This window comes from Gorilla gorilla, chromosome 14, assembly GCF_029281585.2.
Source record: "Gorilla gorilla gorilla isolate KB3781 chromosome 14, NHGRI_mGorGor1-v2.1_pri, whole genome shotgun sequence".
Classification (NCBI taxonomy): domain Eukaryota; kingdom Metazoa; phylum Chordata; class Mammalia; order Primates; family Hominidae; genus Gorilla; species Gorilla gorilla.
The window spans coordinates 51,297,041-51,322,741 of NC_073238.2; the positions used below are offsets into that span (position 1 = coordinate 51,297,041).

Consider the following 25,701-nt stretch of genomic DNA (forward strand, 5'->3'; position numbering starts at 1 on the left):
AGCTGACGATGAGATTTCTTTCATTACAAAACTCTAGGTAATAAATGAAGGATACAATGAGAATATTTCACTTTGCAACCCGCAATGAAATAAAGCATTTAGGTAATGATCCTCAATGACTACTAAAACCATTAGGCTGATGACAAACTTTATAAACTGGTGGGTCTGGCTGGCAACATTTGAAACCACAGATCCATCTTAACACCAGAGACAAATGGCCATTACATGACTCCTGATGAGACACGAGAGAAAGGAAGAAGCATCACTCACAATTTTTTCTTGATTAAAAAACACATCGAGTATGTATCTGATCAGGTCTCTCCATCCTAACTACCAGTTTATAGAAAATTTGAGATAGAAGATGTTAAAAGGCATTAAGGGGATGCAATCAAAGAAATCCAAATTGTGAGAAGTTCTACAGGACATATGATCATATTAAAGACAAGGAAAAAGGCCGGGCGCGGTGGCTCATGTCTGTAATCCCAGAAGTTTGGGAGGCCGAGGAGGGCGGATCACCTGAGTTCAGGAGTTCGAGACCAGCCTGGCCAACATGGCGAAACCCCATCTCTATTAAAAGTACAAAAATTAACCGGGAGTGGTGGTAGGCGCCTGTAATCCCAGCTACTCAGGAGGCTGAGGCAGGAGAATTGCTTGAGGGCAGAGGTTGCAGTGAGCCAAGATCACGCCACTGCACTCCAGCCTGGGTGACAAGAGCCAGACTCCGTCTCAAAAAAAAAAAAAAAAAAAAAAAGACAAGGAAAAGAAAAAAAGGGGGAGGAGAAACTGTCAACTGATTAAGAGACTCAAGACATCAACGGAGTACAATGTGTGGCACTTGTTTGGATCCTGATTGGAACAAACAGACATATATACTGAGACATATATGAGACACGTGAGGGCAAGTGAACTGAGGGGGCATTTGAAATCACAGAATAAATTTAAATCTGTGACCACTTTATTATGGTATTTTAAAAAGAAGGACCTTATCTGTTAGAAATAAATGCTGAGGATGTAAAGATAAAATGTCTTCGAGTTGTTTTAAAATAATTCAGAAAGGAGGTGAGACTGTGAGTAATGGAGAGTGGATACATATGAAGACAGGATGAGGTTTTGAAAAATTATTTTTTTAATGATTTCTTGCTCTGGCCTTTAAAAAACCTAAGTTTCACTAGTTGTGCAACATTTGAGTACACGAGCTCATTTCTCCAACATGTTTCCTCACCAGTAAAATAATGCTAATGATAACATATATGTCACAGTGTTAAAGATTTAATAACTCCTATTAAACCAAGTGCAACACAACATATAGTAAGTACTACAATCAACAAATGGTAGCTCTTATCACTTCAAGCTAGTGGGAACAAATACCGTCAGTACAATCCCATAAAATCTGTGCAAAAGACCCAAAGTAAGGCAGCTTCAATCTAAGAATGTGTGAATCCACTCCCCGCCCGCACCCCGCCAAAAATCAATCAATCAATCAATCAATCAATCCTGGTTTGCTCAAAAACTTGAAAAAACAAAAAAGCCCTAAACCCTGAAATCTCTACTAGTTAGGGCAAGAGAGGACTCCTCTCTCACCCAGATACTATCAACAAAGAAGTAAGGATGCATTACATTTTATCTAAACTGTAAATTTATACAACCTCTGGAAAGATGGCAGAGTGGCCTTCCTGGCAGTGCTGTCTAGGTGGCTAATCTGAATGTCAAGGAAGCTGAAATCCTCTCCACTTACTAACTAGAGGGCAGGCTCATTCCAAGGTGTGCGGGAGAGAGTTCGCCAATTTTCTACCACTTAACAATCAGCAAGTGTTTACAATGTTTCTGTGTTTCGAGAGCAAGGGCAAAGACAATCGAGTTTGCATTCTATCGTCCTGCCTTGTTTAGGGGCAGTATATTTAGGGTGCTTAATTCTGGGACACAATGCGCCCCCGGACAAGAGGCCTGAGGCCTGTCTCTCTCGCTCACCCTGCGTCCCTACAGGGTCTCATCGATCCACGCATTTATTCTCATTTGTAACAGATGGCTGCCGTCAAGGCTCCGTCACCTCTATTTGCTTAACCACATCAGCCAAGGGGGCAGGCTAGGGAGCACACCCCTTCTGGGGGCTCGAGACCTCCCTGGGTGGGGCAGAACTGCAGCGGCTGCAGGTCCCGGAGAGTCTGGGAGAGGTCGAGGCTGACAGAGCAGGTGGGTAGGGGGCGCGGGCGCCAGGGGCGATGGAAGCGGCGACGATGCCAGGCCGGGTGGGTGCGCCCCAGTGTGAAAAAACTTACAAGTCTCTGAGCACACAAAGAGATAAGATTCCAAGGGAAAATTAAAGAACCGAAGAAAAGGAGAGTGAAACTCCAGGAAACTCCGAGGTCAGGAATTTGGGGGAAGCTAGGGGAAAAGGGACTTCTCCGAGAACGGGTAGCGCGGAGGAGGGGACGCCTCAGGAGCCGCAGTCTCCAGGAGAGCGGTAAGCCCCGGCCTGCGCGGGCTCCCATCCCTGTTCTCACCAGTACGAGAGCTGCGGCCGCCAGCGCCGCGCCGAGCACCACCAGCTGCAGCAGAAGCGGAGCCATTCTCCATGCCGGGGCAGCCCGCCCAATCCCGCACCTACACACAGGCGGAAGCGCGCCCGCGCGACCCGGCCCCGCCGCCAGAGAGGTCGCGCCCGCTGGCCGCAGCGCCCCCGCGTGGCGAGGCGGAGAAAACGCCGCTCTCGTGCCCTCGGCGCCCAGTCGGTGGAGAGGAGCGCTAGGTTCCACAGCAGGGCGCCAGGTTTATCAAGTATGCAAGACGTCTACTTAATTTGAATTTCAGATAAAAAAAACTAATCGTGTTTTTAACAGCCTTATTAAGATAGCCACATACCATACAACTCATCCAGTTACAGGTTTCTGGTTTATTACATTAGTTTTTATAAACCGTGGTAAAATAAAAAGTTGCCATTTTAATCATTTTAAGTTTACAATAGTGAGTGGCATTAATTACATACATACTGTGCAACCATCACCACTATCTATCTGTAAAGCCTTCCCAGCTCCCTCCAGGTTCTGGCAACAACTAATTGCATGCTCTATTTGGGGCATACTCATGCTAAAAAACAAAAACAAAACACACACACACACAAAACAAAAAACAAAAAAACCACGCTGTGTTTATCAGACATTCAAATTTAACGTGGTATCCTGTATTTTATCTGGTAACCCCACCTAGGAGGGAGATGGCAGCCTTGAGCACGACACAGTCTACAACACAAGGTGATGCTTAGGAGCCCTCAGCTCCGGGACCTGCAGAGCAGAACGTGGTGCGGACAATGAACGCATAGAAAGTTCAGGTTTCTCGGCCGAGCGCGGTGGCTCACGCCTGTAATCCCAGCACTTTGGGAGGACGCGGCGGGCGGATCACAAGGTCAGGAGATCGAGACCATCCTGGCTAACACGGTGTAACCCCGTCTGTACTAAAAATACAAAAAATTAGCGGGGCGCGGGGGCGGGCGTCTGTAGTTCCAGCTACTCGGGAGGCTGAGGCAGGAGAATGGCGTGAACCCGGGAGGCGGAGCTTGCAGTGAGCCGAGATCGTGCCACTGCACTCCAGCCTGGACGACAGAGCGAGACTCTGTCTCAAAAAAAAAAAAAAAAGTTCAGGTTTCTCATGTGTTGGAGCACGGAGCCCTTGGCCAGTGAAGAGGCAAGGCCAGGGCTGAGCCTAAGTCACAGGCGGAAAAAAGACGCAGAAACATTGGAATAACGCTCCACACGCACTGCTTGATTCTTCGCTAGAAACCCTGTTATCTCCGAACTGTTGGTGTTATTCTGAGTTACAGCACCAGCTATTTTATAAAGAGGGAGACCTTCTCCTTCTTTAACAGCAGATTCGTCAAAATACGTCCAAGGCAAGGAAACCTAGAAAGGCGTCTGGGCAGGGGAAAGTCGATGCGAAGGCGGGCCAGGGACCTTTCGTCGCGTCCCCACCTTCGCATTTCCTGTGGCCTGAGCGGCCCGGGCATCCGTGTCGAAAGTGCGGCGGCGGAACAGGCGCGCAAGAGAGGAGCGGCGCAGGCGCAGACGCGCGGGCGGGAAGATGGCGGCTGGGTTCAAGTGAGTGTTGGCGGGTGGCGGGTAGAGTTCTGTACCCTGGCGGACGGCAGCTTCCTTTAACTCTTAGCTGGGATTCTCTCACCTGGAGGCCGACCCCGTTGGGGTGCCATTTCCTTCCTCGTCGAAGCAGACGATGGGCGGGAGGACCTGGAGGTTATCACAGTGAAAAGAAAGGGCTTCTTCCTCTCAGTGAGACGGGAGATGAAAGGACTCTGTAGAGTTCCATACCCGCTGCGAGCGCTCGTGAGCGTGGTGTGTAGTGAACGTGCAGTCCCAGGAGACATAGTTGTAATCTTTTAAAGATTGTGGCCGGGCGCGGCGGTTCACGCCTGTAATCCCAACACTTTGGGAGGACGAGGCGGGCGGATCACCTGAGGTCAGGAGTTCGAGACCAGCCTGGTCTACATGGTGAAACACTGTCTCTAATAAAAATATAAAAATTAGCCGGGCGTGGTGGCGGGCGCCTGTAGTCCCAGCTACTCAGGAGGCTGAGGCAGGAGAATCGCTTGAACCCGGGAGGCAGAGGTTGTAGTGAGCCGAGATCGCGCCACTGCACTCCAGCCTGGGCGACAGTGAGACTCTGTCTGAATCAATCAATCAAGATTGTTGCATCAGAGCCACATACCGCCTGCTTCTCCCTCTCCCGTAATTTATTTCTAAAAGGATCATGCCTCGTTTGGAAGGTTTTTGTGTGTGTGAAGCCAATGGACTTTCTTAAAGTTTTTAAAAAATGGATAAAATAAATAGGATTCCAAAGGAAATCCATTATGTTGAAATAGTTATCTATGAGTATAAACTCCGAAGACATGATATAGTAGTATATATACTTGCTTTAAAATTAACCTTCGTAAACAAGATCTAGTGGCGAAACTAGTAGTAACTCCTGGGATTTCAAAGTAACAGTGAGCCTGAACATACCTTACACAGCTAAAGGGTGCAAACGAAAACATCTGTGGTCTCCGTGGTTGTTAAAGTTGCAGGTACTGCTAATGTTACTATGGTTTATTGCTTACAGTCATAATTGAAGAATATGCTAAATTTCACTTACAGTGAAAATAAAGATGTACCTTTTTGTTTCCTGAGTTACCTAGTAAGAGGTTAACTATTCATGATCACTAGATTATGAAAATAATCTTTTTTCATGATCACTAGATCACTCTGAATCCTTGTTTCAGAGCAAGAACGACATGATTCTGACACAGATTGAGCTTTTAAAGAGCTCACTCAAAGGGCTTTTAGACGCCAATCTTCTAATCGTTTATGGCAGAGTTAAGGACAGCAATTGAATGTGATTGCTACTACAAGGATTTTTACTTTCTAGAATTACTTTTAGTTAAAAAGTTGTGGAGATTTATGCTGCATCACCACACTCTTAAGATCTTTGCCAATTTCTCGATTTATATTAAGATTCATCAGTTTATCTCAGATATATTTTTAACACGTGTTTCAGAACCGTGGAACCTCTGGAGTATTACAGGAGATTTCTGGTGAGTAAAGGTTATGTACATGTTATGCGTTTTGATAACGAGCTGCTTTTAAAGATGAATTTCAAGTAATTTAAATTAATCCATTTGAAGTAACATTTAATGTGTGTGTAAAACTTGTGATAGATGTGTAAAATATGTAATAGGTATAATCTATTTTTATATAAACATATTTATTTAGAAAGAGAACTGCCGTCCTGATGGAAGAGAACTTGGTGAATTCAGAACCACAACTGTCAACATCGGTAAGGATGTATTTTCCACTTTCAACTGTATGATATTCCCAAGTTTTAGTCTATGAACCAGCCAAACAGTTTTTCAGCCAAATTCTTTGTCTAAAGGATTTGATGATTTTTTTTGTCAAGAGATTTTTATCCTTACAAAAGCCCTGTAACTAAATGAAAAATGATTAACACAAATTCAAGGACAGGTGAATAATTATTTAAACACTAATTTAAAATAGTTATGTAAAAATCAATTATTCTAACTTGAAATATTCATAAGCAACTAAGAGGGGTAGCAAGATAATCATACACAGCAAACTAAAACACTTAATTTTAATTATGTGGATAATTTTGTAGCTGTTTTCCTTTTATGAACTTTTCATTTTGCTTATCTTTTCAGGTTCAATTAGTACCGCAGATGGTTCTGCTTTAGTGAAGTTGGGAAATACTACAGTAATCTGTGGAGTTAAAGCAGTAAGTCTAAATATGTCCTATTGAGATTTGAGTTACAAAGTTAGCTTTATTTATTAGATTGTAATATACACCTGTAATTCTACTCTTGATTTGGTAGTTGGGTGTCAATTTTTAATATTTAATTTCCCAAGAGCTTTCACTATGAGTGTTAGATAATATGACCCAAGTTTAATGACTAAGTGAACAATTGTCAAATGTAGCAAAATGAAACAACTTTTAAAATCTGAGTCACCATTTTAAAAAAATTCAGTTATATCATTTGAGAAATTAACAGATTTTTGGTGACATCCTTTTAGCCAGTGATGACATGTAATCTGTGTAAATGTGTAGAAAATTGAAATTGTTGAAAAGAAAAATTTGAGGGAATACTGGCTACCATTTACTGAGTACCTGCTATGTTCCAGACACCTTTTTAGGTGCTTTACAGAATTATCCACTTTAATCCCTATAACAATCATTTGTTACTTCTCTTCACCTCCTGTTTTACAGATGAGGTTCAGTAACCTGTCCAGGTACATAAGACTCATAAGTAAAACTTAGACAGAAATCTGACTCCAAAGCCTGTGCTTCTTTGACTACAGTACACCCTGTGTTATTTAACCTCAGTTGAGATTCTTCTTTCGTAAACCTGGAGTGATGTGTAACAGTAAGATTTGAGAACTTGCTCCTTGTCAGGTTTTATGCCTGGGATTTAACAGGTCTATATCATTTGGCCCTACTATTTTCTTCCCATTTGACAACATGAGGAGTTTAAGGTCAGAGGTTAAATAACTTGCCTGAAGTCTCTCAGCCAGTAAGTGTGGCTCTGACATTTGAACTGGCTTAGTAATTGCAGAGCATTTGCTTTTTTTTTTTTTTTTTTTGAGACGGAGTCTTGCTCTGTCGCCCAGGCTGGAGTGCAGTGGCATGATGTCGGCTCACTGCAACTTCCGTCTCCTGGGTTCAAGTGATTCTCCTGCCTCAGCCTCCCAAGTAGCTGGGATTACAGGCGCCCGCCACCATGCCTGGCTAATCTTTGTATTTTTAGTAGAGACGGGGTTTTGCCATCTTGGCCAGGCTGGTCTCAAACTCCTGACCTCAGGTGATCCACCCGCCTCTGTGTCCTAGAGTGCTGGGATTACCGGTGTGAGCCACTGCGCCCAGCTGAGCTTTTGCTCTTTACCACTAAAGCAGCAGTTCCTAAATCTTGCTCTATCATCTGGAGAACAAATTAAGATTCTTGGCTAGTAGGTGGGGGCACAAACCCAGTTACTATTTTTTAAAAGATCTCCAGGTAATCTTGACGAGCAGCACTGTAGTGTAGTCCACTGTACTGTAGTGCCTTCTTATCTTGTAGAGCTATTGTGAGGATCAGCACCAATGTCCGTAGAGGCCCTGACACAATTCCCTAAGCTGATATTTGATAGAGCCTTCCATAACTGATTGCTAAATTGTCTTCATAATTTTTCAGTAGCTTCTTTCAATAGGAAACATTTCTTTGCTACTATAGGAATTTGCAGCACCACCAACAGATGCCCCTGATAAAGGATATGTTGGTAAGTTAAATGGTTTTGTAATTTTAATACAAATACTTTTAACACATTTAATAATTTTTAGTTAAGTCCTAGTTAAGTTGATGTAAAGAAAATTATTCCTAATATTCGGAAATATTTAGGAATAAAACAAATTCCTCAAAAGTTTTCCGTGTTAGTAAAAGATACCATAATAGAAAGATATAGAATTTCATAAATTTAACCTTTATCAAACTTGTTTGCTCAATTTTTGTTTATACATTCATATGTTACTAACCAAGAAAATAGAATTTTGGCTGGGTGTGGTGACTCACACCTATAATGCCAGGATTTTGGGAGGCCAAGACAGCAGGATCGCTTCAGCCCAGCAGTTCAAGACCAGCCTGGGAAACAAAGGAGACCCCGTCTCTACAAAAAAAAACCAAGTTAGCTGGGTGTGCCAGTGCACACCTGTGTCCCAACTACTTGGGAGGCTGAAGCAGGAGGATTGCTTGAGCCTGGGAGGTTGAGGCTACAATGAACTATAATTGTGTCACTGCATTCAAGCCTGAGTGACAGAGTGAAACCCTGTTTCAAAAGAAAAAAAAAAATAGAATGGAATTTTTTTTAGTCAAAGAGCTGTCATTGCACACCTTTTGTTTCCATAAAGATTCTTTGCTTTATACAACTGCTATTTTTTTCTTGCCTTGGAACCATCTGTTCTTTATGGTAGGAACCAACGTTTTTTTTAAATGAGAAAAACAGATGTTAGCAGAGGGGCTATATCTTCAGTTACAGATTGAGGTATTTTGAAAGATATCAGGAAAACTTGTAAAGGATTTAGGAGAATTGAGGTCTAAAATAGATTTTTTAAAAAGGCATATGGGGGAAAAATGTCAGAAAAATAGAAATTTCATGGCTGGGAGTCTTAGAGAGACCAAACAGAATATAACTATAATGTTACAATGTATTCTACTCAGAAGAGCCTGTCCATGGCCACAGTTGCCTTTACTGTGGATTGATAATACCTTTAACACTTCAATAATCCATAAATTAAAAAGTTTAGGCCGGGCATGGTGGCTCACACCTGTAACCTCAGCACTTTGGGAGGCTGAGGTGGGTGGATCACGAGGTCAGGTGATCGAGACCATCTTGGCCAATATGGTAAAACCCTGTCTACTAAAATACAGAAAATTAGCCGGGCGTGGTGGTGTGTGCCTGTAATCCCAGCTACTTGGGAGGCTGAGGCAAGGAAATCTCTTGAACCTGGGAGATGGAGGTTGCAGTAGGCTGAGATTGCACCATTGCACTCCAGCCTAGCAACAGAGCAAGACTCCATCTCAAAAAAAAAAAAAAAAAAAAAAAAAAGGTTTAGTTCATAGCTGCAGAGTGTTTCTTTCAGTTCCTAATGTGGATCTACCACCCCTGTGTTCATCGAGATTCCGGTCTGGACCTCCTGGAGAAGAGGCCCAAGTGGCTAGCCAGTTCATTGCAGATGTCATTGAAAAGTAAGAGCACCATGATAAAATTTTATTACAATTCATTTTCAGATAGTTTTTGGCTTTTCATTTACTTTGCTCTTTGTCATTAAATCAAGTTCACAGATAATTCAGAAAGAGGACTTATGCATTTCTCCAGGAAAGGTAAGAGGAATAGAGAAGCTATAAGTTCTTATTAATTCTGAAGGGATTTTTTTTTGTGGGGGAAAGTGAACAAGGAAATTAAAACCACCAATCAAAGTAGCTTTAAATATGGATGTCTTACAGATTTTGGAGATTCAGTAATTTCTTACTCTATAATTCTCTAAATGAACCATATTGTTTATAAAAAAACAAGTTTGACTAACTTACTGCCTGTCTGGGAGCTACCTTTTAAACTGAAGTAATTTTTTTCCCCCTTAACTTTTAAAGTTCAATCATTTTTTATTCCTTATAGCAGATTATAACATTAATCATGTTAACATATGTTTATGTTATGGTGAATCCACACAGTAGATTCCAAAGTCTATTTGAAAATGTAAAACTAGGTTGATTAGAACCTAGAGAGGCTTTCCTACTAGATCATATAAACTGATACGTTAGCACTGTAAAACTTAAACATTTCATGTATTATGAGAAAGTGCATTTTGAATTTTAGCTAGGGCTTTCAAAACCATCTCCCTTATCTGTAACCTCCCAATGAGAATGGAAATTCCTTCTACATCTGTAGCTCCATTAAGGGAAATGGACATGTTTGTCATTTGTCAGCATGGCAATCAAAAGCCAGCTTTCACCAAACCTATCCACTTTCTTCTGGTTTTCTATAGAACTTTAAAAAGGTGAAGCATTTTCTTAACGTTTTTGAGCCTTGAAGGTTATCTTGCTTGTTTAACCAAGGGTTCTGTGGTTCTTAAGTCTAAGCGAATAGCATGTTCTACCCATTAGAAGACTTTAATTTCCTTTTGTGTTAATTCTATTTTAGCTTGTCTGGGTTCTATACTGTGATCTCATTTGCCTCGACTACGATGGAAACATTTTGGATGCCTGCACATTTGCTTTGTTAGCGGCTTTAAAAAATGGTAAGCAGCCTTACAAAAAAGGCAATATTCCCACTCATGGGTTAGAATGTTCTGTTTTGTGAAACTTTTAATGTACATTTGCTTTCATATGCTTCCAAATTAATGAATGTAATGCTGACATGACTTTCCAAATATAGTTGATAGTTGTATATTCTCTAACTGAATGCTCTTTAGAGTGCTGCTTTGACTGTACCCATCTACTTAAGTTAGGACTTCAGTCCTTTCCAAAATAGTGTTAATATTGGTGGGAGAAGGAGACAAGAGTTGTAACTTCTGGCTAGGTGATTGGTGAAGATCTGCCAGTATGCTCATAGTTATTTATGTGATATTGCCAAAAGAAGTAGAATGGATTCTGTTGTTTTTACTGTGAGGCCATAGTAATAGGGAAGTTTCTTAGCAAGGAGTCTAGGTTGACTGATTAGTTACAGATTTCAATAACTTATGCATATTCCCTATCATTGATGAATGATGAATTGGTAGGAACAAATAATTGGAGGTGGAATATAAAGTTAGCACAGTAATATTATAGTAGAGTGGTTAAGTGAATTGAAGGTAGAAAATGAAGTTAGCAAAATATTATAATAGAGTGGTTAAAGTAGATTCCTGGCTGTCTCACTCTGTGCTGAAGTTTCCTTATCTATAATAAAATAGGGATGATAGTACTTACTTTGTAAGAGTATTGATTAGGTGAATACAATGAAAATATGAAAATGCTTAAAACAGTACCTGGCAGATATAAATTTAAAAAAAATCATTGACTTCTTAAACTTAAAAAAAAATCATGCAGTAAGCACTAGATAGGAATGTCAGATGTTGTGAAAAGCAATGTATATCCTCTATATTTACCTTAGTAGCTGTAAGGTGCTTTTTAAAAAGAAATGTTCTGGGCAAGTTAAATAGAGGGAAAGGTGAATTAAAAAAAAAAAAAAGCTTAGAAACCATTTGTTTCTTAGAGACTTACTTTACAAATTTGCCTTTTCTTAGTACAGTTGCCTGAAGTTATTATAAATGAAGAAACTGCTTTAGCAGAAGTTAATTTAAAGAAGAAAAGTTATTTGAATATTAGAACTCATCCAGTTGCAACTTCCTTTGCTGTGTTTGATGAGTAAGTTAATCAAACTTACTTTAAAATTTTCTATATTTAAGATTAGGGTAATTGATGTTCAGCATTCTAACTCTTTAGGAAGTGCTATGGTGACCCTACATCCTAGTTTTCCCTGGACACTTGAGTTTCTACTTGTCCCTGCACAATTATTTCTAGTCAGCCTGTCTGCTTTCATAAGCATCCTGATTTGGATGATCAGTTGTGTTCACTTTACCTGTTCCTTGGTTTACTTATACCTGTGTAATGTTAATTTCCAATTCTTTCACTATAAGATTTATCTGAAGCTATCTTCAGTATTTTCCAAGGATTTTAGCACATTCAGAAATAGAAGAGCAGGGCCGGGCATGGTGGCTCATGCCTGTAATCCCAGCACTTTGGGAGGCTGAGGCAGGGGATCACCTGAGGTCAGGAATTCAAGACCAGCCTGGCCAACATGTTGAAACCCTGTCTCCACTAAAAATACAAAAATTAGCTGGGTGTGATGGCGTGTGCCTGTTAATTCCAGCTACTTGGGAGGCTGATAGTATGTTTAGTATTTTAAATTAAAATTTGTTCCATGGATTGATAACTTGTATTTTTTTCTTTTTATAGCACTTTGCTTATAGTTGACCCTACTGGAGAGGAAGAACATCTGGCAACGGGAACTTTAACAATAGTAATGGATGAGGAAGGCAAACTCTGTTGTCTTCACAAACCAGGCATGTTCCCGCCACTTCAGTCCTAAACATATGTAGATGAAAACTCAGTGTGAGCCTTAAAAATTAGGGAGGGCCAAATGGAATATGGGATATTTTATTTACCTAATTTTAGTATGGTTTCTTAGCTACCTAAAATGTTCTTCCATCTTAATGGTATATGTCAGTGGTTCTTAAACTTAAGACATACATTAGAATCACTTGGAGGTCTTGTGAAACTAACTTGTAGATCTTGAGACTGTACCCTGATTTACATTATCCAATTTTTTTGTTTTTATAATTTGACATGACATTAATGTTTTTTGAAAAGGAATGATAACTGAGATTAAAAGTATTGGCAAAATAATTTTTCAGGTGGAAGTGGGCTAACTGGAGCTAAACTTCAGGACTGTATGAGCCGAGCAGTTACAAGACACAAAGAAGTTAAAAAACTGATGGATGAAGTAATTAAGAGTATGAAACCCAAATAAACAGCCACCACATTTTCAAAACAGATTTGTAAAAATTGTATTTGTTAACACTGTGCACAAACGTTTTATACTAAATAAATATCAAACTACATTCTTCTGAAAGATGTTTCTATTATTTCTTAGGTCACTTCCATATATATTGTGTATAGTGAAACCATTTTTAAAAAGCAATGACTTAGGCAAACCAACCCTAGTTTGTTAAACCATTTCCCTGTTTTTATTTAAAAATGATAAGGTTGTGCTTCTGTATAAAGTTTGTACATCTAGCAATGTAAAATACTGACACGTTAAAAAAAAAAGTAGAAACTCAATTCTTTTGATTCAGTGCTCTTGTGTTTTTAAAAAAGGAACAAAAAGTAATGCAAGACTCAAAATTTTGGAGTGGTTGGCGTGCCTCTCTTCATTTTACTTTTTGACTGGCTGCCTGTATGCCGATGATGATGTAGCTGAGCTGTTTGTGCTGCTGCTGCTGCCATAGCCATTTGATGCTGCAAGAATCGCAACTGCTGCAAAAGGGAGGGAAAAAAATCGAGTTATGTTAAATGCAGGCAGGTGTAGAAAGGTGCTTTTCCTGAGAGTGACGAAACAACACAACTGAAAAAGGGAGAAAGCACCAAGATAACAAAAAGGGACTATACCACATTGAGACAATGCACAGTCAAACAGCACCAGTGGCACAGAAGCCTGCTAAGGGCTTTAAAAATGATTCTTGGCAAACTTCAAAATTATTTGTTACTTTGCCCTGCCAGTCTATATTGTAGTAACTCAGCAACTTCAGTTACCATTTTGTTGTATAATGATAGTTTATAGCAATATAAAACAACCCTGAATATCAAGACAGTCAACTATAATATGCTGACTTTCCTTCCTAAAATTATGGTATAACATTTTTCTAAATAAACAGGTATGACATTTACTAACAGGAACACTTTTCTGCAGTAAAATATTAGAAAGTTAACAATTGGCACTTACAACTGTCTTTCAAAATATACTGCATACTAGAAAAATGTATGTTAATGTGCCACCAGCACTTCATGAAAAATTTTAGAGTATGGCTTATACAAAATATATTCAGTGCTCCAAGTTGACTGGCTAAAATGTCAGACTTTTAAATAAAATTTGCTAAATTATTTACCAATTACTGTACAGTCTTAAAAGACAGTAAAATAAAACTAAAGCAAGTTATTTTGAGGTACTTTTGGAGCTGAGTATCTTTAAAAATGTAATCAGAGTGAAGTTGCTGGATTACTTGTATCTGTTGCTGCTGCTGTTGAAAGGCAGAGGAGAGCTGGAATCTCTGCTGAGGAAGGCTTTGCTCAGGTCTGTTCTCGGCAGAGCCAAGCTGAGACAACACTACAGAGAGGAGAAGGGGAAAGCAGGCCAGTCAAAAAGTTTGAAGGCTACCAGGGTTAGAAAAGGACAACATAGAAAATGAAATAATAGAAAAGTTAGCAGTATGATTAATCTTAAGTATCAAATCATAGACATTTCAGAATAAATTTAGTATATGGTCTCCTGTTAGTTGGGGGTACCACTGATAATGGAACTTTCTGGACACAAAAAGAGGAGTGCATTATGTATCAAAGCACTGAACCTCTCTTCTCTTGCATCTGTATAAAATTTGATATTGATGCTATTTTGTTTAGAAGAGTATATTATTTTTGAAATAAAACCAACAAAGTAGGAGAAGGGAGATGGAAGAAATCCAAACTATTGTAACAACAAAGCTGGTAGACAGACAATTGCTTTAAACAAAAGATGCTGCAATGAATATCAGACTACTCTACTAACAATAAAGGTGGTGAACTGAGACTAAGCATTGTTATTTTTTTAGCTGAATGGGACCACAGTAATCAGTTCAACACTCATTTTACATATGGGGAAGTTTGAAGGCCAACATGATTTAAGTGACTCAGACTCAAAGTTAAGTATGGCAAGTCTGTGGCTAAGAACATTCTCATGATTTTTTCAGACTAGAGTTGTTTCCACTAAATTATACTACAGCTATTTTCGGAAATTCACAATTGGTCTGATAAAGGTATATAATTATATAAACTTCTATTTGGAAATTCACTACCTCTAAATTGGAACTTTATATGTAAGGATTACTGACTCCCAAAATAAAGATTATCGTTCTAAAAGACTTCTAAAGGCATCATAGTAAGCCCACAGTGATAAGATGCTGACAACACAGTCACTCATTCAGTCCTCAAATTCTTATCATAGTTTTCTTATACATATGGCTTACTCTTTTAATTAAGTGTGAAGTTAGAATTATTGTCTTCAACTGACAGGAAGTTAGAATTATCGTCTTCAACTGACAGGATAATCATTAAGAGTAATCTTTAGTTCACCATTTACTGCTGGAAGTGTTGAGAAGTAATTTAATCTTTTTTTTTAAATGATAAAAGTGACTTACAGAAGTTATGCTATTGACCATTAAGACTTAAGTCATTTATGCAACTACAAGTTACCAGAACGAGACAAAAGATTATGCAATCTAGAAAAATTCAGTCTTAACCCAGGAAAACAAAAAAGTTATTAATTAAGATAACTATTGGCAAACACTGAAAACAGCTCTGGTAACCTAGTAAAGTGGATAATTGTTTTGCCAGTAAACTGTAACAAGGAAACACAACTGTGGTAATTATGTTAAGTCAAAGCTCTTAATTAATCCACTATCAATGAAAAAAAATCTCAGCCATTAATCAATTTAATAGTTTACACATTATAGCTTTACTTTTTCCTGTTTACTGGTTGCAAGGGAAGGAAAAGAAAATAATTTAAGCGGTGAGATCCCAAATAGATTAGATATGTTTAGTAAATTTAGCATATAAAGTTATGAAGATACCTACCAGCTGCCTGTGACTGCATAAAACTTCCTACTCCAGTAAGGTTAATAACAGCAGCTTGCTGAGCAGATAAGGCCTGTTCTTGACTGGTTGAACCTTGCTCAGAACCCTGAATTAAAAAATAATAAATGACTTGTACAAGAAAGAAAAATTCGAGCTGGTGAAAAGAAATCAGTATTTTTTCCTATATGAAAGAGAGCAGTATTAGACTAGTCTTGTAAAAAGAATAACAAGGAAAATACTTCAAAGGTATTTAGAATAAGCAAGAATAAATTTATGGTATTTGAACAAAGAAAACTTCATTTTTCAGTGCATCTGTATTTACTGTTTAATGCTACCTAGATAACGCCTAAGGCTTTTATAAAGCTTCACTGAAACAATTTTTTAAAGCTTAAAACACCCTTTGTAACATAAACATAGTACTGGAACTTTTAGTCAGCAGACTAAGTCAAGAAAAGGTAATAAAAGGTATGTAGATTTTAAAAATAAAATTGTCCTTATTTGCAAATGGCACAACTGTCTATATGGTAGAAAACCCTAAGCAATCTCCAAAACAGCTCCTAGAAGTAGTAAGTTCAGTAAGAGGGCACAAAACAAGACCAACATACAAAAATCAACACTATATATACTAGTAATGAACATGTGAAAACTGAAATAAAAAAAATACCATTCACAATTACTCAAAAAAAGAAGAGAAAAGCTTAGGTATTAATCTTAAGTCTAAGAAAACATATACAGGGCTTGTATACCAAAAACTACAAAACATTGACTTTGGTCTAGATAAGGACATATACTATGTTCATGTACTGGAAGACTCACATCATAAAGATGGCAGTTCTTCCCCCAAACTGATCAACAACTTTAACTCAATTCTTTTAGAAATGCTGGCAAGGTGTTTGTAGATATAGACAAGATGACTTTAAAATGTATATAGAAAGGTAGATAACCTACATTAGCTACAACAATTTTGAAAAATGGTATGGGACAAAACACTGCCCAATTTTAAGACACTACAATGAACAAGACAGTGTGGTATTGGCTGAAGGAGAGACACACAGATTAATGAAACAGAACAGGGAACCTAGAAATAGACCCACCCAAATAGACCCAACTGACTTTTAACAAATGTGCAGAAGTAATTCAATTCAGAAAGGATAGCTGTTTTTTTCTTTGTTGTTGTTTTGTTTTTTTTCAACAAATGGTATTGAAACAATTGGATACTGATAGGAAAACAAAAACAAAACACATGGACCTAAGTTGCACATCTTTTACAAAAATTAACTGAAAATGGATCATGGATTCAAAATAAGAAACTATAAAAAACTGTTAGAAAAAAAACACAGGAGAAAATCTTTGGGACCTAGAGCTAGGTAAAGAGTTCTGAGACATGAAAACTAGAGGATATTCCATAAAGAAAAGATAACTGTTAACTTGGACTTCAGCAAAATTAAAAACTTTTTGGTCTGCAAAAGACATCCTTTGGTACCACCTAAAATAGTGTCTGAAGTAACATTTCAGTATATAATGGCAAGCCAAACATTTCAAAAGTTACATTTATCTTGAGGGGATCTCCCTGGATATAAAAAGAGATTGGACAAAAGAGCACAGAGCTGAAAGAAGGATACATTATTGAATTTGGAACCCAGTTCATGAAATCAACAACAGAATAAGGCAGACCACATCACCACCATAATGGAGCTATGATAAAACAAACAAAAAAACTCAAAATGCAAAAAAACTACAGGTGATATCAATTTCCCCCCAAAGCACTCCATAAACTTAAAGTAGACTATAAGCCACCACCACAAATGGAATATTCAAACAAGGAGGAATAATGATTAAACAAACATCTTGAAGAAGAAAACAAATACTAAGAAATAAAAGGACTCAGGCTAAAACTAAAAGGATGAAAAAAGACGTACTAAGCTAACGTTAATCAAAAGAAAGAAACAAGAAATATTACCAGAGATAAAGAAGGTCATTTATTAATGATAAGGGGTAAATTAATCAAGGAAATAACAATCCTAAATGTATATGCACCTAACAATACGGGCTCAAAAAACAACCTTTAGCAAAAGGAAAAATAGAAATTTCCAGTTTTGGTTGAAGACTTCAACACTTCTCTCAGTAACCGATAAAACATACAGAAAGAAAAGGATATAGAAGACCTGAATGATGCCATTAAATACCTTGATCTAATATGGAACACTCCTAACAGCAGAATATACATTTTTTCAGCCATATATGGAGTATTCATCAAGACAGATCACGTTCTCAAGCATTAAACAAACCTCAACAAACTTAAAAGAACCAAAAATATGTTTTCAGATCACAGTGGATTTAATCTAGAAATCAACTGCAGAAAGATATCTGGAAAATTCCCAAGTATTTGGAAATCAAACATATCTAAATAACTCATTTAAGAGGAATCCATAAGAAAATTCTGTGGAACAAAATGAAGGCACAGCATATCAAAATTTGTGGAAAGTGGCTTAAGCAGTACTGAGAAGGAAATGTATAACATTAATTGTTTATTTTAGAAAAGAATGACCTCAACACAATAATCTAAGCTTCCACTTATGAAACTACAAACTATCATCCAAGAAAACATTCCAGAAATAAAGAAGTGACTCTACACATTAAAAGGATCCACAGGAAAAACATGGAAAAATCAATTCTGACACACACACCAGTGAAAATATTAGACAAGCATTCAGGGCCTCTAGGCAAACTGCTTAAATAAACTTACAAGAGCAAGATAATTAGACTGGCATCAGATTTCTCAAAAACATATAAGGCAAGTCAACAGTAGGAAGTGTTTTTAATAAATTTAAAGGAGACCTAAAACTAGAGAACATTTATAAGAAAACAAGTGAAAATGCTTCAGGACATTGGATTTGGCAATGATCTTCAATATGATACCAAAAGCACAGGCAAGAAAAGTAAAAAGAGAAAATGAACTACATTAAAATGAAAAAAAAAAAAAAACTTCTGTGCAATGGATGCAATCAAGAGTGAAAAGACAACAAATGGGAGAAAATATCTGGAAATCAAATATCTGATATATGTGTCTATGAAGAATGAAGAACTCCTACAATTCAACAACAAAAATTAATCTGATAAAAAAAAATGGGCAAGGGACCCAAATAGACTTTTCTTCAAAGATGATACACAAATGGCCAACATGCATATGAAAAGATGCTCCACACCACTAGTCATTAAGGAAATGCCAATCAAAACCACAATGGGATTATCACCTCCCACCCATTAGGAAGGCTGCTTAAAAAAAAAAAAAGAAAAAATTCCCTAAAGACCCAACCACCACCAGAAAATAACAAGAGTTGGCGAGGATTTGGACAAATTGAGATCTCTGTATGTTGTTGATGGGAATTAGGTAAAATGGTACAGCCACTATGGAAAACAGTATGATGCTTCTTAAAAAATTAAAAATTACCACATGAACCAGCAATCCAACTTCTGGGTATATATCCAAAAGAGTTGAAGACAGGGTCTCAAAGAGATAACTGTACACTCACACTCACACTAGCATCATTTACAATAGCCAAAAGGTGGAAGATACCCAAGTATCCATCAGTGGATGAATGGATAAACAAAATATGGTATATACAAGTATTATTCACCATGAAAAAGGAAGGTGATTCTGACACATGCTATAAAATGAATGATCCTTGAAGACTTTATGCCAAGTGACATAAGTCAAACACAAAAGGACAAATAACTATATAACTGCACTTATATGAGGTATCTTGAATAGTCAAACTCATACAAACTCCCCTCCGCCGAGGGGAGGAGTTGTTATTTACCAGATATAGTTTCAGTTTTGCAAGATGAAAAAGTTCTATAATAGAAATCTGTTGCATAACAATGTGAATACACTTAACACTGCTGAATTGCACACTTAAGAAGTTAAAATGGTAAGTTTTGGCCAGGCGCGGTGGCTCATGCCTGTAATCCCAGCAGTCTGGGAGGCCGAGGTGGGCGGATCACGAGGTCAGGAGATCAAGACTATCCTAACACGGTGAAACTCCGTCTCTACTAAAAATACAAAAAAAAAATTAGTCGGGCGTGGTGGCACATGTCTGTAGCGACAGCTACTCGGGAGGCTGAGGCAGGAGAATCGCTTCAACCCAGGAGGTGGAGGTTGCAGTGAGCCAAGATCGTGCCATTGCACTCCAGCCTGGGCAACAGCGCGAGACTCTGTCTCAAAAAAAAAAAAAAAAAAAAGTTAAAATGGTAAATTTTATGTGTAACTTAAAATTAATTTTTTAAAAAGAAAATCAAAGATTTTATATCTAGCCAAGCAATCTTTAATGTGTTTAGAATGAAAAAACAGTAAGTTTTTAATGTGCCCTTCCTGAGGACTCTATTAGAGGATGACCTTTATCCAACCAAGACCTGACTGGGGGAAATTGGGCAAAAGGACTAATGGTGAATATTTCATATAATTTGTGAGATAGAGAAACTCTGGATTTGGGACCCAGGACTCAATATTTTTTTAATTTCCCAGATGACTCCAGTGTACCCAAAGTTTAGAAACACTTGTACTTCCTTCTTCTACTGTCATTTATTGCAATTCTTGTTCAATTTCTTTCCCTTTGGCAGTGTACACATGTTTGTTTTTGTCTGTGTTCCCACTGCCCTACGTTTTATGATAATAGGGATATCTTTATTCCAATAGCAACAAAATCCTAAAAACACAAAGATAATGATGGGGTAGAAAATACATGAGCGATAGGGGCACAAAGACCTAGGTTTGAATCTCTGGCTCTGCCACTCACTGTATGGCTAAGAGCAAGCCATTTATCTGGATCTCAATCATCTATGCAAGATGCAGGTGATACCATCTCTTCAGTATGGTATGACTGTTTTATTAGGAATACACACCCAATAACTGATTGCTACTATTGTTAATAAAAACAGTACAGGAAATGTTTACACTAACAAAGCAAATGAAGTATGCTTGGAATATACCAAAAAATGTTATAAATTTGATGTAAAAGCATATGGAAGGCTAGAAAACCCATACCTGCTCCCCTGGCTGTTGAGGACTACAAGTTGTGGGCTGCTGAGGTTGTTGTGGTGTAAACTGGGAGAGCTGCTGTTGCTGCTGCTGCAGAGTGTTAAAAATAAGTGAACCACCTGGAAGCTATTAAGAATTTAAACAAAAATTAACCAATTTCACATGATTTTATATCAAATATTTAAATTTATTCTACAAATATTTTTGGATCATTTGCTATGTGTCACTCTTCTAGTTATTGAAGAAACAGGTAAACAAAAAACAAGTTGGCTGCCCTTAAAAAAAAAGACCTATTTAGAAACTGTTTTTAAGTCCTATTACTTTGGGCTCCCAAGTATGCTAATACTCTTAAACATAAATTTTTCTGCTTCAAGCTAGTAGTTAGCTATCCCAATTCACATGCTATTTTTCATTTCACTCTTTTTATACATCAATACAAAAGAGCACTAAATACATTAGAAAGTACAAACAAGCATCTTATGAATCAGAAATGTATACTACGAAAAGCCACCCCTCATAAATTTGTTCTAGTTTTGCCAAAAACACAAATATTATACAAGATCTTTTGTATAACACAGTGAGGAATTTCAAAGCTGAAAAGAAAGTGCGCTTAGATGTCCATATTTATTCTGTAGACCACTACTTTCTCTTTCATTCAAATCTAATTTGAATTTAATCCAAATTAAAAAACAATTTTTAAAGAAGCACTCAGAAAACTCCAGGTTAAAAGGGAAAATAATGCTTTTCAAATGCACCAAAAAACAAACAGTTTTTCCATTTTAAGCTATAGGGGTTTATATATGGACCACTTTGAGGTCCTTAGGAGAATGTCCAAGAAAATACCAGATACAGAACTCTTAGGTCTGTATAGTCAAAATAATAATAATAATAAAAAAATAATAAATCCTTGGGTCAAAGTATCTATCTATATACATCACAGCTCATCATTAGGTAAATCTAGACACAGCACAGATCAAATGTTCCTTCCTCAATCAGTATATAGTAAATGTAGAAAAATATAACAAACTAAAGGATTTCCATTCCTGTTAACACTGAGACTGATCCCTGAGAAAATTTCAACAGCAATATGCCGGAAGGTAGGCTAAATAAACAAATGCAATTTGTGGGCTTGTCCATATTATAAGTATATTGTTCTGCAATTAGTCTGTAAACACACTGCATCGTATATAGGAAATAAGTTTTAAATTTTAGCTCTAATGAGAATTTCCCGATTTGTTAATCCTGAATACCAGGGTGGCTGATCTGTTATTGTTATTTCCCATCAATCCATAGCTCTACTATGTTACATATCCAGATCTTTATAGTCATGTCTATCCATTTTCCAAACTACTAGCTTAAAGCTTACTCCTTCTTTAAATTAGAGGACCTAGCATAACACGAGGAATGTTGTAAATTCACCCCCCTTGTTTTTCTTTTGAGACAGGATCTTACTCTGTTGCCTAGGCTGGAATGCAGTGGCACAATGTCAGCTCACTGCAGCCTCGACTTCCTGGGCTTAAGTGATCCTCCGACCTCAGCCTCTTGAGTAGTGGGGATTACAGGTGCATGCTACCATGCTTGGCTAACTTTTTGTAGTGATGGGGTTTTACCATATTGCCCAGGCTGGTCTCGAACTCCTGAGCTCAAGCAATCCACCCACCTGGGTCTCCCAAAGTGGTGGGATTCTAGGTGTGAGCCACCACGTACGGCCCACATACCTATTTTTTAAATCTCCTTCAAGCACAAAAAAAAACCAGTATTACATATATGTATACATAAAACATCTGTTGGGAAAGCAATTATTTTCTAAATACATCCACTATTATTATTGTAGGGAAGTATCCTCCTTGGTAGGTGCAAATTCTCCCCACTAGCACAGCTAGTTCTTAATTAGGCAGGGCTACTGGAGCCAAAGTGTGGTATATAGGATACTGATTCTTTCTCTTTATCTGCTTGATCATACAAAGGTAGCAATAATAACCACACCCTTAGAAGAATCTAAACAGACCTCAGAATTTCAAGTGCTGATACATACAAATATACATTGTTTAGAAAAAAAGTCAATGTACAAAAAATTTAATCAAAAGCAGTATTTCAGGTTTACCTGGAGTAGATTTAAGGGCCTGAGACTTGAAGTATTTTTTAAACCAAATGGAACACCTGTTAAATAAAACTCATGGTTATAACAGAATTGAAAGTTTATTACACATGAAAATAATTTATACTTTAGTATATATAAGTACAATAATTTTATGTATTCTCTGCATAGATGTGCTTATTTTCCATACTTCAAAAATATCTTAAAAACAAAAGATTGTCTTCAATATTTATCAATACTGAGATTTTATTCAAAGTTGTGAAGCACCAGATGCACATTATATTCTATATTTCAGAAACTGGGACTTCTTTTTCATTCTTCTGACTGTTGGCTGAACAAAGAGTAATCAAGAATTATGTGAACACCATGAATATAACAAAACTATCACTGCTGTGCAAATACATTCCAGGTACTGGCATCTATTTACATATCTCAGTGCTACACAGTATACTATAATAATCATATCTCTAAGAACAGGTGTGCTTTATGCTATTTTTTTTTAACTAAAAATGTTAATCAGAATGCTAAAGAATGTTGCAATTTGTGTATAAAGATCAAAACAGAGTCAGGAAACAGTGCTCTGTTAATTTAAACTTATTCCTAAAAAATCTGTTACATTAACACAGAGCATATCTTAAAGCTGGGGGTGACAAACGTTTTCAATAAAGGGCCATCATGTGGGCTTTGTGAGCACAAATGGCCTCTGCTGCATTTTCTTTTCATAATCCTATAAAAATGTAGTAACCATTTCTAGCTTAGGCTGTGTGCTGTAGTTTGTTGATCCTGGTCTCAAGGTATGTATATATTTTGCTAACAAAATATACTAATTTGAACACTATTTAAAAATGTATCTAGTTCTCTATCATATCATTTTTTTTTTAAAAAAAGATTTAAGGGAAGAAATGCACATGTAACACCAGCGAAGCCTTGTATAAGAAACTGAAATTTGGCAAAAATATCCCTTTCTGGAAAAATTCTCATTTAAGAAAATGGCTTAACCCCCTTTTAAAAGTGGATGACATCTGTATAATGCTTTCTAGCTTACCAAAGGCACTTTCATACTTCATTTATTTCTCTTAAGTACCAACTGGAGATATTTTTATTCCCACTTTAGAGCAAACTGAACTGAGGCTAAGGGGGAAAAATTTAGTGACTTCTGTAGAACCCCAGTTTAGCAACTGAAGCCACATGTAACTGGTACAACTAGTAGTTATATGTAAATATCCTAAGTTCAAGATGTGAAGTCCATTTTCAGGACTTCTCGCACTAAGGCAAACTTATGCTTACTAAAATAAGAACACTAGCTAGAATTAGGAAATTACAGCAACATGTTAGCATGTTTAATTATATTCTCTGGGTTCTCTTTCTCATAACTAAGAAAGTTTTTAATAAATTTTTCTAGATTGGTTTTCCTATTAAATTTTTCTTCAAGTGAAACTGAATTGTTTCAAGATATTATAATACATTCTTTTAAAGAGCATCAAAAAAATAAGCACAAGTTATTATAACTGTTTTCCTGTATAGGTAATAACTACTCCTAAATAAAAGAATGCTTATCATGTCTCAGGCACAGTTTAAGCACATAATTTGTATTATATTTCATTTAATCCTCACGACTATGAGGTAAGTTTTTATTGCTATCCCCATTTTATTTATGAGGAAAATTAGACACAAAGGTAACTTTCTCAAGATGACACAAATGGTAAGCTGTACAACTGGGATTCAAGCTGAGGTAGTCTGGCTCCAGAATCCAGGCTCTTAACTGCGATGCAGTTGCCTCTTATACACAATGTATATTTTCAAAATACACTTATTTTCCCTGGAATATAACTACAATAACAATAAGGCTACCAAAATTAATTTTGTTATTTGGAAAGCAAAAGAAAGATTTGCACAGACTCACAGGCTTACCAAGTTTTCCACAGAAGTTGACTGCTAGAAGACTTTTAATTCAAATGCCAGAACTTTTAAAGGCTTTTTAAGTGAAATACATGTGATACAACACTTCATGAAATAATGACATTAAATGCCTTTAGCATTACTCTTAAAATTACATTTTTACTTTAGCATATACTTTAATTTTTTTTAGAGGTTATTATTTCCAACATTCTGACCTGCTTGAGAAGCTGCCTGCATTGCACTGGGCAGTGCATTTGGTAGCAGACCTCCTGAGGGTAGAAGGCCGCTCAGGTTTATTCCTGCAGGAGTTATGGCACCAGTGTTACAGCCCAGCATGGGGTTTGAACCACTCATCAAAGCCTGGGCCCCACTGCAGGAGAATAAGACAAAGCATTAAACTTCACCGTAAAAGGAAAAAATCAGCCACACAATTCCTCAGATTAAAAAACAAAACTACTAAGCAAACACAACTAGTTATTTATCTGTCTTAAATATCAAAGAAAGTAATGCAGAAGATAAACAGGAAATTCTAAGCTGCTGTCAAGATGAAGTACCAAAAACAAAAACAATAAGATGAGATATCATCTTAGTGCAGTTAACAGATGTATTATTTAAAATTAAAACATACTTGGTCAGGCAGCTTCTGTCCATATCTAAACTATTCCTTTTTAGTCTGAGTAATATGCGGTTTGTTCTTAATTTCACACATTAAGAATTTATTTAGATTGGTGAAACTATCTTTAAAAAAAAAAAATCCGAACATCAATGCAAACTTACCAAACAGAGCCCACTACATTGATGAAGTTAAGTCCAGCAGAGTTTGCCATGACCTGGGTGGCCGTGGTTCCTGGAGTTATAGATGTTACCATGGTGGAAAGAGGAATGGTTGTTACAGGCATTGCCTGGCTCAGAGACCTTTGCTGCTGAGCAAACTGAGTTAACAAAGTGGGCTGAGGGGTGAAGCCTGAATCTTGGGGAGTAGGGGTGGCTGAAGGGGTACTAGGAGTTGAGCTCTGAGCATCAGGAGGGTGTGGGGTCGATGAAGGGGTTGGTGTAGGAGTAGATGGCTTAGGAGTTCCAGATCCTGCTCATTGAGAAAAATAAAAATTGCTAGTTTGTTATAAATGGCCAGTCCTTTTAAAATAAGGTTAATGGAATCTTACTTAGCACTGACAATTTGTTCTAGTTTTTTTTTTAAGCAGTTAACTGCAAGTGTTAATTTCT

At 37.4% G+C, this 25,701-nt stretch overlaps 3 protein-coding genes across 55 annotated transcripts in view; 1 reads left to right on the plus strand and 2 right to left on the minus strand.

The window, feature by feature from the left end:
- Nucleotides 1-4,552, minus strand: part of ALG5 (ALG5 dolichyl-phosphate beta-glucosyltransferase) — a 51,542-nt gene extending 46,990 nt beyond the window's left edge. The window contains exon 1 of one of the 3 annotated variants that reach the window (XM_019039687.4): nt 4,171-4,552. Coding sequence is in view for 1 of the 3 variants with exons in the window: in XM_004054392.5 (XP_004054440.4) it covers nt 2,502-2,567 (66 nt within the window). In the remaining 2 variants the exon portion in view is untranslated. Of the gene's footprint in view, nt 1-2,501; nt 2,666-3,200; nt 3,326-4,170 lie in introns of those variants that run through there. The other 2 variants (XM_019039686.4, XM_004054392.5) reach the window with 2 other exon arrangements.
- Nucleotides 3,863-12,689, plus strand: EXOSC8 (exosome component 8). 2 transcript variants are annotated; one of them, XM_004054394.5, is made up of 11 exons: nt 3,863-4,088; nt 5,539-5,575; nt 5,754-5,817; nt 6,197-6,270; nt 7,760-7,805; nt 9,163-9,268; nt 9,358-9,403; nt 10,221-10,317; nt 11,302-11,422; nt 12,014-12,120; nt 12,472-12,689. In XM_004054394.5, the coding sequence occupies exons 1-11, from the start codon at nt 4,072-4,074 to the stop codon at nt 12,585-12,587; spliced, it is 831 nt and encodes a 276-aa protein (XP_004054442.1). In that variant the 5' UTR covers nt 3,863-4,071; the 3' UTR covers nt 12,588-12,689. The 2 variants fall into 2 exon arrangements, with proteins under 2 accessions (XP_004054442.1, XP_063553341.1); XM_063697271.1 differs by lacking the exon at nt 5,539-5,575 and having other exon boundaries at nt 3,924-4,088.
- SUPT20H (SPT20 homolog, SAGA complex component) overlaps nt 12,600-25,701 on the minus strand; it is a 50,504-nt gene continuing 37,402 nt past the window's right edge. For 8 of the 50 annotated variants that reach the window (XM_019039676.4, XM_019039672.4, XM_019039670.4 and 5 more), the window contains 7 exons: nt 25,255-25,561; nt 24,693-24,847; nt 22,585-22,640; nt 20,487-20,606; nt 15,443-15,548; nt 13,837-13,940; nt 12,600-13,093 (listed from right to left, as the gene is read on the minus strand). In XM_019039676.4, the coding sequence (XP_018895221.1) occupies nt 12,956-13,093; nt 13,837-13,940; nt 15,443-15,548; nt 20,487-20,606; nt 22,585-22,640; nt 24,693-24,847; nt 25,255-25,561 (986 nt within the window). In that variant the 3' untranslated portion in view covers nt 12,600-12,955. The remainder of the gene's footprint in view (nt 13,094-13,836; nt 13,941-15,442; nt 15,549-20,486; nt 20,607-22,584; nt 22,641-24,692; nt 24,848-25,254; nt 25,562-25,701) is intronic. The other 42 variants (XM_004054388.5, XM_055360323.2, XM_019039681.4 and 39 more) reach the window with 9 other exon arrangements.